The following is an 18,493-nucleotide window of genomic DNA, read 5'->3' as shown; positions in this document are numbered from 1 at the left end:
TGGTAAAATACAGAATTCTCAACACAAAGTATTTCAACAACTTTTCATTTCTTACTTTTTAGTTGATCCTGACTACAAATATTTAGTGATCTCTGGTTAGAAGTTAACAGTCTAGCAATAGACATATTGCCAACAACCACGATGTCTGTAATTGAGCATTTTTATAACTTGTACAACAGATAGTTAAAAAATTTTCATAAACACAGTTGAATAGATTATGCAATTAATTGACATAATAATGTGTTAAAAACAAGCAAAAAAAAAACAGATATATAGTTGAAATATCTAGAGGATAATTAAATCCAAACACCAAAACACCAAATCATAGGGATATTTTGGATATATGGTTAAAACACTTTATATCAAACAAATATTGATCATTTATATTGATATATTTATATAAACAAATGCAAATAATTAATATTAAATATAAGTATTTCATTGATTGAAATCATGGGTCAATTGAAGCTAGACCACCATGGAAAACATGGAAGCAGTAAACGGCCGTCTCGTCCTAGTATGGGACTCCTCAGCAGTGTGCATCCACGATCCCGCACCCTGCGACATTCGAAGCCAGTGAAATTTCTAAAATCTCCACAAAACCCCTTCTGAACATAAGTATTTATTTATAGAATAAGCATTTAATCAGTAATGCAAATATGAATATTCTATATTTTTTGTTTTAATTTTCACAAATATATATGTATTACATCATCATCAAATTGAAGTAAAATGTTCTTTTAAACGAAATAATAGATTCTGTAAATCTTTATGATTTGGAAATAAATTTAATGAATATTTTGTTAAATTATAACTTGTTTGTAATTCACCAAGCTGTAACAGAAAAAATTACAAAAAATCGAATCATTAAATGATCAATAATAGAATAGTTTGTTTAAGTTAACACAAAAAAAACAAAGTAATTAAAATTAGTTGTTGATCAAATGAACACTCAGATCATTATTACTCCAGTTACAGACAGTGTATGAAATCAAACTAAAAATTAAAGAAACATGTATTCAAAATAAGTGGCTTATAAATTAGTAAAGTTTTCGTCATAAAGTCAGTCATATCAGTTATAACAATGGATAACTGTCTGCTATATTAGTCATTTGACTAAACTTGGAAATATGGATTATTGGATATATAGTATCACACATACTAGATATGCCAGAAATACCGATGTTTGTTTCAATACGAGATGATAAGTAAACACTACTGATAAGTCCTGAATAGAAATAATAGAGCAGTTCAGTATTCTTTAATTTTGAATGATTTTCAAGTTTATTGTAGTTCGCAATAAAAGTTATTTTTAATTCGAATTCTTATTCTTAAATAATCTAACTAGGTTTCTTATAAACATTGTTAAAGTAACTTATTTAGATAATTAATCACTCAGTTGATAACATTATCAATGCTTATCACCTTTAAGATAAAGATCATCTATTCTCCCCTGATGGAAACAAAGTTTATGCTGTTAAAAACCACTTATTTAATAAAATGTGATGTAATTTAATTAGCATAAAATTATTAGCAAAGAACTGAGCACATAACTCAAGAAATATTTAAATATTTTTTTGTTCATTTTAAATCACGTTTCTGACGTAATATACCCGGAGATAAATTAGGAACTATTGAAACCATATTTAGAGAAAATTATTCAAAAAGTTTGCTTCTTAATAAATTTCATCTAACATGAATAAAAACTTATAATGTTCAACTATTCATATACAAAACAATTTTTCAACATAATTCAACCATAACTTGTAAACCACTTTTTTATTATATAAATTAATATATTATTTATTATAGTTTATAAATTCATTCAACCCCTACTACTACACCAAATTGTATAACAAACAAAGCCTATTAGATAAAAGTTTGTATAGATGAAATTTTCACCAAATTATAAAATGTCACAAAATATTTTTTTAGTATCCTTTTTATTTACACTCATTTTACAAAATTATGACATTTCAATAATGAAAATAATAAAATGATATTTTAAACACAGTGAATAATTCTCTACTTTACCCGAACATTAATTTTTTTTTCTAACAGCGTAATATATATTACTTGAAAATGAAAATTTTATCTGCATTTTTTTAAAGAGAAAAAAAAATAAAAGAACAAGCAGTACATATATAATTTTTGTATGTACTTGTATTTGGTTTACCAACTATTAAAACAACATACACGTACATACACACACAACCTCCCCCCCGCCTATTTGAATTTGTAGTTTCTAAATAGTTTAGCTAATATTTAAGCATGAAATGCTTCAATTCACAATCAGTAACTAGTTACTAATCACTAGTTTGTTTGTTTTTTGTAAATAATTAATTTTACGCAATATTTATGATAAATTAAAATGTAAAATAAAATAGCTGATTTTGTATTATAAAATTTGTAGTGTATTTTTGTGATAAATTTTCTTAAAAAGATTTTCTTTTTTTAATTTTAAATAAATTAATTCAAAAAAACAATATCTGATTGTTATATCTTACTGAATAGAAATATCAACTTTGGACATTTTAATGACCTTCAGAAGATAAATAGCGTGTATATAAACCAGATTCCAGCAGAAGAAGAAATCAGGAAGAAGCACTGGAAGTGGATAGGACATACAATGAGTAAAACACCTGACTGCTCAACAAGGAAAGCCCTCACATGGAATCCTCAAGACCGAAGGAAAAGAGGAACACCAAAGAACACAATACGTCGAGAAATGGAGATAGACATGAGAAGAATAAACAAAAATAGGATAGAACTGGAAAGGAAGGCCCAGGACATAGTGGATTGGAGAATGTTGGTCGGCGGCCTATGCTCCATTGGGAGTAAGAGGCGTAAGTATATAAGTTTACATAATAAATCAAAACAAAACAGATTAAATAGTGAATGAATACAAACTTAGATTTAAAGCAATTATTTCCTTTGATAAATTTCGATAATTTAATAAGAAGATGAAGATTATCAGAACTCTTACCCCATTTCTAGTCTAGTTAACCTTTTATTTTTTATATATAAATGTTCTTAACAAGTGTATTATGTGTGATCAGATTGTTCGAAATGTATTGCGCTAATATATCACATAGCTCTGATAATCTTTGTCTTCTTATTACATTATCGAAACTTAAATTTGTCTATATTTATTACTTAAAAAGTTAGCTTATCATAAAGTCATAAACTGACAGAATGTTACCTCTACTCAGTGAGACATAATATTTTCATTTCTTTCAGAAATGCTCTGCTCATCGTTCAGTTTAATGAAAAATTTCACTGAAATAATCCTTCATAACAATCCCGTTTTATTAGGATAAATACCATGGAAATATTTGTCGAAAAACATCCCAAGCGGTAAACAACCATTTACTTAAGAAAATTTACTTTTAAGCTGATCTACCTAATAAGTAAACACCTATTTTTAAAATTTAGTTATACGATTTTAACAATGTATCCAAAAGTTGGAATAGAAAGCCTTGACATATGAATCTGACTATAGCGTGAGCTAAACTAACTGATCATTTACTTTCAATTAAGATGAAGGTACATCAGAAATTGAATGAAGCGACTGAAAATGTGGATCGTTGGATCCTGAGTCGATAACTTGAAGTTATCGCTCTCATTCCAAGATTCCATGGTTTTGGATTCGATCATGTGTTGGATCAAGATGACGATGATAAAAACATTCGATTATTCAGCTGATATCAATACCTAATAAAACTTACCTTCCATAAAATCACAAAATCAAAAGTCAGAATTCATCTTAATAACTTTTAGGAAAAAAGTTTTGGTTAACTTACAGTTTCTGTTAGAAAAGCTAAATTGTGATGTGGTTCAAACAAATCAAAGGTTAACTGACATGATGTTTTATATAATTCTTTAGCCTAAAATTAAAATATACAAATCAAGATGGAAAAGTGGATATGAGGCAACGATTGATCTTGTGACAATTTGTAATACAACATTTTTCATCATATTAACCTCTCTAACCGCATCCTTGGTTTTTTGAGCATCAAAGCTCCAATCTTTGGTACTTATATCAGATCATACATTAGCCTCACTGTAAGAGCGGATATACACGTTTTGTTTTATAAAATATCTATCTTTATTATATATTAGACAATAGTTGTGCTGATCGGCAATTTCATTTACAGTAACAATTCAGACAGAAACAACAATATATCAAACAAAGTTACTACACTGAATTCGCAAGATGAGGACAAAATTCTCTAGAATAAACGGTAAAAAGTTGCACTGAAAACAAATCTAAACAAATAATTAAAGTTAACAGGAAAATATGAAAAAATGAAACGAGAACACAGAAATACATGAACAACCTCAATACTTAAAGTCAATGTAACGTCTATGCTAGTGTGGTGTGTGCTACTGATGTCGACAGATATAAGTAGTATGTATCACCAACCGAAAGTGAAATGCCTGGAGGCAGAAGGTGAAGAAGATCAAAAAAAGAACGAGAACAAAGGATGATTGGTGTGGTAACGAAAGAATAATGAAGTCTGAGACGATCGATTGACATTTTGCAAATGAAGTATTTACTGTATAGTTCTCAGATTTTACTAAAATGTTCTGTAACTTTGTATTCAAATACATAGGATTTTTTCCATATGCGTTCTCGTTCACTACACTAGAATATATTTGGATAGGTTTTACCCGATGTTTCCAATACTTGATCTTGCATACAAATCACATCAGTAATCAATAATGTATTGCATCGATGTTACTTTTTACTTTGAAAAAAATCAGACTTAGTGTTCGCCTTCAAAACTGATTAATCTCTTGTGTTTTAAAAAAAGTAACAGAATAACCAATGATAATTTCGACAATGATTTCACATAACAATTTATATAAATTTTATTCGTTTTGATATATTCTTACCATATCTATATTCCCACATTTCTGTTCTAGTACACCTAAATTATTGTATGCTTCTGCATGATTATTATCATTCATAATAGAGAGATATAAACAATGATAGGCCATTTGAAGTTCTCCAATATTCTAAGGTTTAAAAAATGAATAAATTCAAAGTAGTGAATTTATATTTTGCTGGAACAGTTAGTTATTTATGAAATGATCACATTAAACGTTTATTCAATGAGATAAACAACTTTCAATTGACTTTTATCAACTATTGATAACAATAATACATATTCAAATAAAACTATAAATTACATCAGTGTATCTATGAAATATTTAATTTAATTCATTTGAAGAGTATTGTACTTTCATGATACTACTCGCTATTACTACTTTTCACTTGATATTGTTTGGCTTGTATCTTCCCATTGAGGGTTAAGACTGCAATTGATCAGTCTGTTATTGGCATATGTGCATACTGTGCGTATGCCTCGATATCGCCTTAATTCACAAGCTTTTTGTAAGCAATGATGGATGGTGGCTAGCAGTGGGAACCAAGACGCGCGTTTCGTCCTATTTGGGACTCGTCGGCCGGATGTACCTGCATCTAAGAGTTGATGTTCACTCTGGGACTCGAACTCAACAACACTCGCTTCAAACGCCAACGCGTTATCCACTCAGCTACTGAGTCAATCGCAGTCCTAAATAACGATCAAGAGATACAAGTAAACAACATCAAGTGAATTCAATACTTTACCCCCAAGTGGCTATCATGATACAGTTGCTAAGTGGATAACGTGATGGTGTTTAAAGTGAATGGTACTGGGTTCGTGTCCCAGAGTGAACATCAACTCTGAGATGCAGGTACATCCAGCTGATGAGTCTCAAAGAGGACGAAACGAGTGTCTTGGATTCCACTGCTAGCCACTATCCATCATTGCTTACAAAATATTACTACTTTTTATAATTATTAAAATAAAAATAAATATAAATTGTAGTCTATAACTAGAAGTTATTTTGTAATCCACTCAAAGTTGATCTTTAAATCATGATCAGTTTATTTTCTTAATTATCTTGATCACATTAGTTAACATTAAAGTTTAATAATGTGAAAAAATCATTACATAGATTGTATGATTATGTTGTTGTTATGGTTTTATTTACTTATTTATTTATTTATTTATTATAATTAAATTAATTAAAATCAATTTTATTAACCAATTTATAAATAACCTCATTATTTGTTCTAAAATTCAAATAATCTAAGCTAGAATCAACAAAATGGGGTGGATATTATGGTAGTTTCAATGGTTGAGATCATGAGTAAATTGAAGCCAAACCACCTGGGAAAATCTGGATGCACTAGACAGCCATTTCATCCTATAATAAATCCAACCATAATGAACATACTAATTAATTTCTTACACTCTTTTTCTCTCTAGACTATCTAATACTTCAATAGAAACTTACTATAATATGAATCAACTTCAATCCATATGTATTTCAATGATAAACAATGTTAATAATTAATAAATAAAGATATAATATATTTCTTAGTGATTTTTTGATGGAATACATTTTGTTAATAAAAGTAAAACTAGAGATACATTGGTTATTCTATAATTTTCAATTTCATTATTTGTTGTTTAAAAAGTAAAATTTTAAATGTCTTATCAGTGATGAAGGTTATAAAAAATTGTTAGATTTCATTGAAATTACAAAAACGATTTAAGTTAAAATTATTTTGCAAAGGTGAAAAGTGGCTAGCAGTGGAATCCATGATGCGCGTTTCATCCTCTTTGAAACTCGTCAGTTGGATGTACCTGCATCTCAGAGTTGATGTTCACTCTGGGACACGAATCCAGTACCATTCGCTTTAAACACCATCACGTTATCCACTTAGCAACTGCATCATGATAGCCACTTGGGGGTAAAGTATTGAATTCACTCGATGTTTACCTGTATCTCTTGATCGTTATTTAGGACTGCGATTGACCAATCTCTTATTGGCATATATGCATCCTGTGCGAAGCTTGTGAATTAAGGCAATAATACGTGTAAACAACATCAAGTGAATTTAAAATTATTTTTGATTGAGAATTACGGAAACAAAAGTTTAAATCCTATTGTATAATCATTCAGTCATTTAATTATTTTATTTTCTGAAGCTTGTTACGTTGATTCGACTAATCAATCGAGATGGTGGAGAAGATTTATAGCTAAGGTGGATGATTTTGACTAATCAATCGTTGCATTTTAACGCTGAAAATTTTATAGATTTCATTTTTGCACAAAGAAATTATTTGAACGATATATGAAGACTGGCTTAACTAGGAGGTATTTTTCATCTTGAACCGACATTGATGAAAGCATCAACTTTCTTTTTCGTACTATTTAATGTTTTAACTGTTTTAAGAAGTTTTTTTATTTGATATTAATTCATAATATAAAATGTTGTCAAATGGAATTAGACCTTACTGAATTATTTATTGTTGTTCATTATATTTACTGTCATGTTTTACTGACCATTATTTTACATCACCTATTAACAATAAGCGCACAAATCGGTCTCTTGCTAAACGTATAACTGGGCATTACCTTGTTTGGACATTAAAAGGAGAATGTAAATCAATCACCAGCTCAATGTTAAAACATCTCATCACTTTTTGTTGCATTACCTCACCAGAAATGCTCTTCAAAATATTCTACACGGTTAAACAATCAGTTTGGACAAACATTAAAAATCATTGATTTGTTCACTGTAGAGGTGTCATAAATTCAACATTTCGAACGTGGTCTTAGTGTTTAAAAGAAATAAGTTCAAGTTCACCTTATACCACGGTCATTACATTTGTGATTTTTTTGTAATTGATAAACTAATAGCCACCATTTTTTGATGTTCCAAGTTTTAATCACCTCTACGTTTTTAAATTATTCTTCACCTTTCTTATATCCATCAAATAGACAAGTATCTTTCGTTTTTTTTATCTCATCGTGATAAGCTTTCAAACAAGAGACCAGAGGATCTGTATTCGACTCTTGGATACACTTCTGAAAAATCATATAATAGAACAAAACAGCTGTCTAGTGCTTTCAGATTTTCAATAGCAGAACACAATTATATGGACAGAGAATATTCTTTTCAATAATTTCTCATCAGGTTCTACAATTATAAATCCAAATTAATAATCCATAAAACTGGCCAGATTTAAGGCATAGTGCATCATCTAAAATTGTAAGATGTGAATCAAGAATTGCTCGTTATGTCCAAAACTTATTATTATCTTTATCATTGTTATTTATTTATTATTATTACACTTGACAACCTTTCTGAGAAATTTATTCAGCATCCACCCCTATCTACTCTATCTGACCTAATTCATATTATTCTACATATTACGTAATTTCAGGTTTGTAATTACATTATTTTCTCTCTCACCGCATGTCGACCATATTTATTCTGGTCATTTATTGCACAATTTCATTTCGTTTATACACCGATTCATGTTAACACTTCATATTAGTCAACCCCAAAATTAACGATTTGATTTGATTTTATATGACAAACAACAATTCTTGATCCACATATTACAATTTTAAGTGATTTACTCTGCCTTAAATCTAGCCAATTTTATGGTTTATTAATTTGGATTTATAATTGTAGAACATGATGAGAAATCATTGAAAAGAATATTCTTCGTTCATATTAACTACGTGGATTGGTTGAAGTTAGACATTAACACTGTCGGATGCCGGCCCAATGGTCCAGAGGTTGAGCGCTCGCGTGCGGTGACGACAGGTCCTGGGTTCGAATCTCGAGAGACGGGATCGTGGATGCGCAGTGCTGAGGAGTCCCATACTAGGACGTAAACGGCCGTCCAGTGCTCCTAGGTTTCCCATGATGGTCTAGCTTCAAATGACTCATGATTTCAACTATTGAAATATATTTATGTAAAAAAACAAGAAAATTTCATTTCAGTAGGATAGATTGTTTATCATTTAATAATAATAATAATAATAATAATAATAACAATAATAATAGTAGTAATGGTAATGATAATGGTAATAATGCATAAAAATCTTTAAAATATGGAACATTACAAAACACTTATTTATATGATTATTAAATAAGTAATAAACAACAAATCTAAATAATGAAATAATCATGAAAATTTATTGACATTTATTTTTATAATTTAACAATATCTCATTGATAAAGCACATATAATAATCAACAATTTATCTTAACAATCTGATGAAAATCTAATAAATTTGTAGTGTTTTAAGGGGTAAATAAATAAAAATCAGAATTATTTATGGGTTAAAATTCTCGACACACACAAAAACAAATGTTAATAAAATAGATATACACTAACAAATTACACTTTCAATGGTTGAGATCATGAGTCAGTTGAAGCTAGACCACCATGGAAAAACTGGAAGTATTGGACAGCCATTTTGTTCTATTGTGAGACTCCTCAACAGTGAGCATCCATGATCCCGCCTCGCAAGATTCAAGCCCAGGACCCAGGCCATCTGATGCTTTAGAGTTTTTCATGGTGATCTAGCTTCAACTGACTCATGATCTCAACCATTGTAACTACTATAATATCCACAAAATCCCTCCCGATGTTAAATTACACTTTATTTATAATATTGAGAAATTTAATAAAGATATGTTGTTTTTTAAGAATATGAATATTCTTAATGAATCTAGTTAGCTAATATTATAATTTTATTGTAATAGATTTTCGTTTATATTTACTTATACTACTTATATTCAATCATTTCAATTACTTTAAATCATAATGTAAATAAACAAAAATCTTATTATAATAGAAATCAAAATTAGATTTTGATAAATAAATTATTTAATAATATAAAATATTGTCAGTAATAAGTAGAATAAAATTTATTTATTATTTAGGTGGTTTAAGAAAATATAGAAAGTGTGGGAAAAATGATTTTAAAAGCTTAAATATAAAAAAATAAAACATTCATGTACTTTAGTATAATACATTTATGTAAACAAACCTAGGTCATAGTACTTGAAATAGAAATAAGCGACCGTCAATGACTTGAATGATTCTATACTGATTAGTATAATGTTGAACTTATTTGATAAGTTTAATATATCAAAATGATTCACTACGACTGTTGAATAATTTTGATGTAATGAAATACGTACATATTTCAAAATGATTGATATTTCAATCTATCTAAAGTACAGGAAATTGTAAATACTTTTATTTAAACTTCCGAAGTATCATTATATATCATGAAGTATATTAATCCAATAGTTGTAATGACTAAATATTTCATTAAACATTAGATTATTCCTTAAAAAGTAATTCATCTTATTGAACAAAATTAAACAGTGACATAATATGTAGTAAAAATAATTACATGACTTACAATTGCGATATGTCCCAGATTATAATAAATATCTGCTAAATTCGTTGTATCACTTAGTGCAATAGCTTGATTGAAAAATGATAAGCATAGATCATATTGTTGAGTATAAAATGTGCACAATCCTAAATTACTATATAACTCAGTTGATTCATATCCATATTGTAGAATACGTCTATTAAAAAAAAATTGGAATAAATTATATGAATTAGGTGATATTGATGTCAGCTATTTGAATTCCATTGAAAAGAAACCTTGAACTTGGATTTCGTGCTATTTAACAATAATCAGCAAACTGAATCTGGAATGTCGAAGATTATATGATGCTAAATATGCTATTTGAACTAATGTTACATATCTAGTTAAGTATTTTTTTTAATAAAGTTTATTAAGTGTCCTAAAATATTGTTTATTCCACAATCTTTTTCATGAATTTAACTTATCAAATTTCGAAGCATAAACAACTTTAATTTCACAGTTTCTATCACATTAGTTGAAAGTTATTGAAAACTTGTTTAGATCTAGATTAAAATACTTCAACTTTTATTTCTCCTGGTATCAGAGTTAAATTGTATAATTATTATGTCAAATATACAAATAATAAACCAATGAAACGAATTTCGATGGCTAACATATTTTGTTTTTAAATAACTCATGAAACAAAGTTCATAAAACCATCCCCTTGATAAAATCTATCCACAAATGATCAAATCAAAAGAATGATTACATAGATAGTAGCTGAATAAAATTAGAACTATGTAGTGACTGCAATAAGATCTCAGTTTTTTATTCCTTTCATCCAAACGTCGAAGTGTTTCATTGCATAAAAAATGTCCGCAACGTCAATCCCAATATGGTTCACGTCCCACCGCTATTATTTTCTCAATTTAAACAACTGCTACTGAAGTACCTCATTGAGAGGGGTACAATCTCATTGAATCGCTACTAGGTCGATAAAATTAGGAAAGATTTGTGTAACTGATTTCCTTATTTTATGAATTGTATGGATTTTAATTAATTTCATCATAACCAAGTGGTTTACGTTTGCCATACATTTTCTGTTTGAAAAATATGCTACTGAAATTATCTAAGTAACGAAATTCTTTTACTCAAAATACTGAGCAAATAACATGATGTTACCTTGATAAGCTTAATTTACTCGAGGTTGTTAATAAGATCGCCGTAACCTAAAAGACGTGACAGATTCACACAACTGACGGTCAGAATTGTAAATCGAAAAGGTAAATAATTTCCTATTTTCAGTGACAGTTAATTGATTATTTTTCGATTACCTACCATGATGAACAGGGTAGATCTGATGCAAATGTGAAGGCACGGATCGGCAAAGCAAGAGCAGCATATTTACAACTGAAGAACATCTGGAACTCAAAACAACTGTCAACCAACACCAAGGTCAGCATTTTCAATACAAATGTCAGGACAGTTCTACTGTATGGGGCAGAAACCGGGAGAACTACGAAAGCCATCATGCAGAAGATACAGGTGTTTATTAACAGTTGTCCAAGCAAAATACTTCGGATCCGTTGGCCGGACACTATTAGCAACAACCTACTGTTGGAGAGAACAAACCAGATCCCAACGGAGGAAGAAATGAGGAAGAAGCGCTGGAAGTGGATAGGACACATGTTGAGGAAAGCACACGACTATGTCACAGGACAAGCCCTCACATGGAATCCTCAAGGCCAAAGGAGGAGGAGAGGAAGACCAAAGAACACATTACGCCGGCAAATGGAGATAGACATGAGGAAAATGAACAAGAATTGGATGGAACTATGAAAGAAGGCCCAGGAAAGATTGAGTTGCAGAACGCTGGTCGGCGGCCTACGCTCCATTGGGAGTAACAGGCGTAAGTAAGTAAGTAAGTAGTCTATAGTTGTTCAAAATAAACCTGTTACATCACCAAAACATAAACACGCATTAAATAAACTAAAATTACACACCCAAAACTTGCCTATAATACTTTAGTGAGACTTCTGGTTCATCCTCATAAAAATAATGCATTGCAATTGAAGCCAAACTCTCAACGTTCATATCGTCTATTTGAGATATTTCCTTGTATAAAGCAACCGATTGTGAGGCATTGCTTAACTTCTAAATAATATTTATTACAAAATGTATTATGCAGAATGAGATGAAAGCGTTACGGTCTAATATATTACTACCGGAAATCACTACATGAAAACAGTCTATCGAGGCTGAAACTCATATAATGGTTACAACTATTGACAAGTAAGAGTGAAGTGTCAGATAAAAATAACTCCTTACATTACAGTATGTGACTCTTGATATTTCTTATTGAGTTTTTTACCAGACTTATGAAACAAATGAGTTATCTTTACTAGTATTATCACTATGGGTTGCGTTATTGTTGCACCCCATATTTAAATCGTATGCTACCTCTGATATTTAAATTATGATTGCACTTCTGACAATTAAGGGAATCTAGAATATGGGTTTCATCCTATATATGTCTGCTAAATTAGCTGTGAACTAGTGAAATATTTGATTGTCTTAAAACCAAACGTTTGAGTAAATTAAAAGAAAACATTTAAAGAAAATCCTATTATACTTTCAATCACAATCGTGATACATAATCTATGTAATCAATAAACATCTATTTACCTGATATATTCTAGCTTTACCAGTTAATAGATCAATATCATGAGGAAATCTTTCCAAACCTTTATCATAAATGCCAAGTGCACGACCGGGCTGATCAAGCTGTATTGCAACAAATGCTTGAAGTGTATATGCTTCTATACTCGGATTTAATTCTAATGATTGACTGACTGAACATTCAGCTTCTCGTTTAAGTCCTAGACTAAAAACGACAGAAATTGAATGTTGTTATCACAAATTGCAGTAAAACTGACACAAGTATATATCAAGTTGTTTGTTAGTTTAACAAAGGGATTGTAACAGTCTAAGGAAAATTTAAAATTCTCTTAAATTTCGTTTCTCAACTGGAATATTATTTGTTTGTGATAGCATTTTGATATACATTTATGGTCAGAGATAGTTACTAATTGAAAAAAACTTTGGCTCAGTTGTTTCCTAGTTGTAAAATTACGTCCATAAATTTTCCCGCTTTAAAATTGTTTCAACTGACTAACTGTATGCATATATGCTTTCATGGAAAGCTTACAACCTATCATAGGGTGAAATATTGTAAAAACACAAGCCTAACTACGATAGTATATCGTTATTCTTATCTGTCTTTTTCAAGAAAGACGGTGCCATTAGATTAAAATGCACGAATCCAATATATGATGAGACGAGAGATAAACTAATTATAAACTTAGGACAGTGAAGATAAACACCAAGCTAGTGTTGAAAAAATCTTGTTTATATATATTTGTTTTGAAAATTCATAAGTTACATGAATATAACAGAGGAATCGGCTGCAATACTACATATTTTGTGATGAGAGCTATTTGCAGTTGTTACGAATGGATAACTGAAAGAAACAAGAAACTTCAGAAAGCTGTCTTTCTGGTAATCAGTATGTATGTTGAGGCCTAATGTGGGAGCTTCCGTTACATTGGCTGTTTTCATTTGCATTTTTTGGTGATTCGTAGTGTTGCGATTTGGTTGGTACAAAATCAATCTACGAAATTCAACTTGCTGATCTTGAAGCTGGGCGTTAATTATTGTTAACTATAACACTACATTATTTACCACTTTGAATTCATGTGTCTACTATTTTAAATCGACTCATCATGTAAGAAATCATAGGGTACTAATATTCATTAGGTTATCAATGCTAACTACCCTATAGATGAGGTTCAGGTCACTATCAATAAGTGAGAAAAGTCATTCAAACATAACACTATCATCAACATATCTCACTGTCATTTTCCACTAATCTCAAGACGTGGACTTAAATATTAGAATGAATGAAGACATATTCATGACACCGAGTAGAATCTAAATCACTATCATTCATTTAGATTTTGAGATGTTTAACTGTCTATTTTAACATCCTTAGTTCCTAGAATACAATTTAAAATATCAGCTTTACGAAAAACAGAATTTATAGATATTAATTAGTAGATAACTTGTAGAATATTCAAGACTTAACTTTCAAGAAAAACATTTACTGGAAAACTCAGATTTAAAAATTGAGGTAAACATAATGAGTATGTAGTTTTTCACTAACTTGCCAACATTTTACACCTCAATTTCAAATAAAACGTGGTGGTGATTAATAAAAGTATTTAAGAGAATACTTTAATCCAAATAAGTCAACTTTAAAGTGAAGACTAAGGAATATTCATTGAGACATATGATAGCACCAACAGTGATTATACTGTGAAGCTAAATACATTCACAACAAAAACCTGTCAACATCTTACTTCGGTATTATCTATAATAAAGCATAATTCGCATACAAAGATACGGCATTCTTGGGAATTCCTTATGTTGGTTGAATTACAAATTGTTTTGACTTAACTAAAAATAAGTTAAAACTTCCACAAATACAGTACGAATGAGTATATATGATAAGTCTACAAGTCCTGTTTCACAGCTCTATGCACTAAAAGTACACTTGCAATGTAGAAATTCCTCCGAGCATTCTGTGGCATCAGTCTTTCAGAATTTGCTTAGTCGAAATTATTTAGACACTAATACATAACACTTGCACTTGGAAGATTTCCTTGATAATTAATAAATTTACCTTAAGTATCTAAGAAACTTAGGTGAAATCGCACACAGATGTAAATAATCTTTCAACATGGAAGCATATAAGCCACAATCGCTCTGTAGAAATTAATGACCGTTACAATTAAAGATATGTTCTCTTTGATTTATTCTAGAAGATGTTCCGAATCCCCATAAAACATATAAATTTGTACACAAGATTACTAAGAATCCCATCTTCCTAATGCAAAGTGTCTTAAGTTCACATATTACTTTTTGATATAAATAATTAATCAATTAGCAAAATATACCATTCTTAACTCACCAATATAAACAACGTGCTTGCTGCAAATACCACCACCAATTTACCTCAACAGGTTCATTATACAATAATTTCGATACTGAATGTAACATGGTTAAAAAATTTTAACTCATACCCTGATTACTGGCCTTGTTATTAGTGGCACATATTAAATTTGTCAAATTGAGCGCTTCACGATATTCTTTAGCAACATAGAATAAATATTCGAATAATGAACATGCTACTTCTAAATTCTGAGTATACTTCGCTAAATTCAAACGACTTATATGAACGGGTTCTTTACTTAACTGAGCAGTCTGCAGAAAAAAAAACAGAAATGAGCCATTTCAGTAATAAAGTACTGTATATTAGTTATTACGAAATTTTATTTCGAAAATTTACTGTTATGATATTAATAGCATGATTTTGTAACCCTGTAAAACCAACTCTGTCGCTATTCCCAATCAAGTGAAAATCAACTGGCACAGAACACTTTCCGCTTTCGCAAAGTATTAAAAACTCTAGTGCTATCAACTTCTAGCCAAATTTTCTGGGCTGCATATGGGGTATGGGTTACATATGTAGTCAGATTTGAGTAGTATGCATCAGGAACAGGAAGCCGAATTGTTAACCAGCAGAAGATTGAAATAGAGAGAACAGAAAGGAAAACAGAGAGCACTTAGAATAACAACAGAATTGAAAGAATGATGGAGTATGTAAAGGACAACTGAAGAAAGATGTGCAAACATTGTAGTCAATGAATGATTTTCATATTTTACAAAGGCACTGTGTAATGTTGCAAATAACAATAGATCCGTTTACCGTACCTGTGTCTTCATTCACTGCATGTATACTTTATGGTCATGCCATTACCAATTATCATCAATTGCATTTAATAATGAGCAGGTGTTCTGTTTACTTCCTGAATCTTTGGCTCACATTTTTACTTGCTCTTATCTCTTTCAGTTCTTTGAATAAATGTTTTCTCTCACACGAAAAAGTGCCTCTATTTTAGGTTCAAATACTTTACAAAAGATCGAGCGGTATCATTTTCTGTCATAATTTTTAATTCTCCCTTCATCGTTTTAGAATTGTACGTCTCAACCATTTCGGCAATGAAAAAGCTTTTTGACTTGAAATTATAGATGTGTTTAGATTTGGGTGCTTTCAGTAAGTACAGAAACTGGATATATTCATACTTGACATTCATAGTACTAAATCTACAATCAATCATGAGTGAAAAGTATTTTTGTTCTCGAATATTTTATCTGAAGTAACATCTTTAACCTTTCCTTCGTACTTATAAAGTAATAACAACAGCATTGACTGTATTTTGAAAGTAACTTTCATCACCGACAGAAATCAGCTTTAATCACTAAAAGTCAGAAAACAGTAAAATGTCTATTTTGGGAGGGCTTGAGCTTGCAGAGGACCAAACCAATGACCTTAAAGTCTTGTAACGATCACGATATCTTTATCAAACTGAGTCGGAACTGGCCGGTCAATTATTAACACCTGGATCAATTTTTGATAAGGGATGACTGTCATAAAAACTAGTTGGAGAATTTTACCATACACTGATGATAGTGCGTGGCTAAAACTACCTCTAAAATGTGATGAAATCTAAGCAAAGTCAAGCGACATTTTGATAACCCAGATAGTTTAAAAATTACCCTCACTTAACTACTTTTGTAGCATAAAATGTTTTTAAAAATTAGGAATGAAATGCTTACGGTTCGTTTTCTTTGGTATTTATTATAATGAGCAGTTATAGGTCTTGAAGTGTTACGAATAACTGTTTCGATAGAATTTGTATACGTCTCTGTACTGTTTGTATTATAAACACCTGTTAATGGGCGACTGGTTAGATTTGATGGACTAAAATAGCAGATCCCATAAACAACCATTATTACTTACCGTACAGCCCGACTTAAACTACTGGTAGCTGATTTGGAGTTATCTGATGAGAAACGAAGAAAACAACTGTCGACAGGATTTTGATCATGGAATGCGACATCAAAAAGGTTAAACTCCGTGTAAAACTCGTCGTCACCAATCATATCCTCCGTGATTGCTCTCATATTCAAAAGCCAACATGCCATTAATGAAAAGCGGATAAATTTTAATTTGTACTCACTTCATTATCAGGATCGGTTTTCAAAAGTTTTTCGCAAATTTTCCTACAACCCTTGAAATCGCGACTGTAATATCTTGATAAAGCCACGTACATTGTATCCATTACTGATCGTGTTGAGAATATGAAAACTAAAACGCAAGCTAGAATAATAATCGCGCTAGTTTGGCAGATGTATAAATAGTGTTCATATAATCAGATAAAGGGTTTGTAGATATTTTCAGGTTTTTATTACCAACTTACAACAATCAAAGATCCTAAAGCGCCGAATGATAACCCTAGTGTAATGAAAACTGAGTGAAAGTAAGAATGTGAATATATGTATACTGACCTAATGGTCTAAAGCTTTTGTACTATTAGCGAGATATGAAGTTTCTTGATTAATTCTTCATATGAGGTAATGGTTTTGCACCACTAATAAAACCTAGACTAAAACGAAATAACTGTACTATGGGCTTCGGGTTTTACTGGTTTTTTATATCATCCCAATGCATAATGTTTCTACATTCATAAAATGTGTATTTTGAAGTCATATAATTGTAGTAATAACGTGTCTTTGATAGTTGGACCCAAAAATAAAATTTTAGATTATTCCAGATCAATTTTCTCAAAAAAAGTTAGCAATATAACAGACCAATGAAGATGAAACAGGCAATAAAATGAACGGGTCATTAAACAGTCAGCCATCAAATTTAACAATCACAATATGTGCTCACAAAACCAGATAATAACGAAGAAGCCTAGTTTATATTTAAATCCTAATCGGATAATAAGGTAAGCAGTTTTCGAAATTGCAATAATCGAGTGTTTCTTAACTAGACAAAAGCCAAAGCAGGTGATGGTAAGGCTATAGATAAGAATTTATTCAAGCATATCCAAGTATAATAACTAGGTAATATTATCACATGAGAAGTGTTTGTATGCAGTAATGCAGAAAATATACTCATTACTTGAACTACCCGGGTAACTATCAGTTCTATACAATTCGGTAGAAGAGTTCATTTGTAAAATCTCAACGGATGAATTTGAAGTAAATCCAACGTTTCGCCTGGCAATCTGGTTCAAGCCGTTTCAAGTAAATATAGTCAAACATTAAAATCATC

General features: G+C 30.4%; 1 protein-coding gene across 1 annotated transcript; it reads right to left on the bottom strand.

The window, feature by feature from the left end:
- Positions 1-649: 649 nt before the first annotated feature.
- Positions 650-17,358, bottom strand: TTC8 (Tetratricopeptide repeat protein 8; the record flags this gene model as incomplete). Its single annotated transcript, XM_035731484.2, has 10 exons — positions 650-834; positions 3,804-3,887; positions 4,900-5,022; positions 10,297-10,468; positions 12,266-12,405; positions 12,937-13,135; positions 15,281-15,356; positions 15,393-15,573; positions 16,990-17,134; positions 17,174-17,358. The coding sequence occupies 10 exons, from the start codon at positions 17,356-17,358 to the stop codon at positions 718-720; spliced, it is 1,422 nt and encodes a 473-aa protein (XP_035586919.1). The 3' UTR covers positions 650-717.
- Between the last annotated feature and the right edge of the window lie 1,135 nt (positions 17,359-18,493).

The sequence above is a fragment of the Schistosoma haematobium genome, chromosome 1 (genome assembly GCF_000699445.3).
Source record: "Schistosoma haematobium chromosome 1, whole genome shotgun sequence".
Taxonomy (NCBI): Eukaryota; Metazoa; Platyhelminthes; class Trematoda; order Strigeidida; family Schistosomatidae; genus Schistosoma; species Schistosoma haematobium.
The sequence above is the reverse complement of the archived record's forward strand: the minus strand, read 5'-3'. Positions and strand labels throughout refer to the sequence as shown.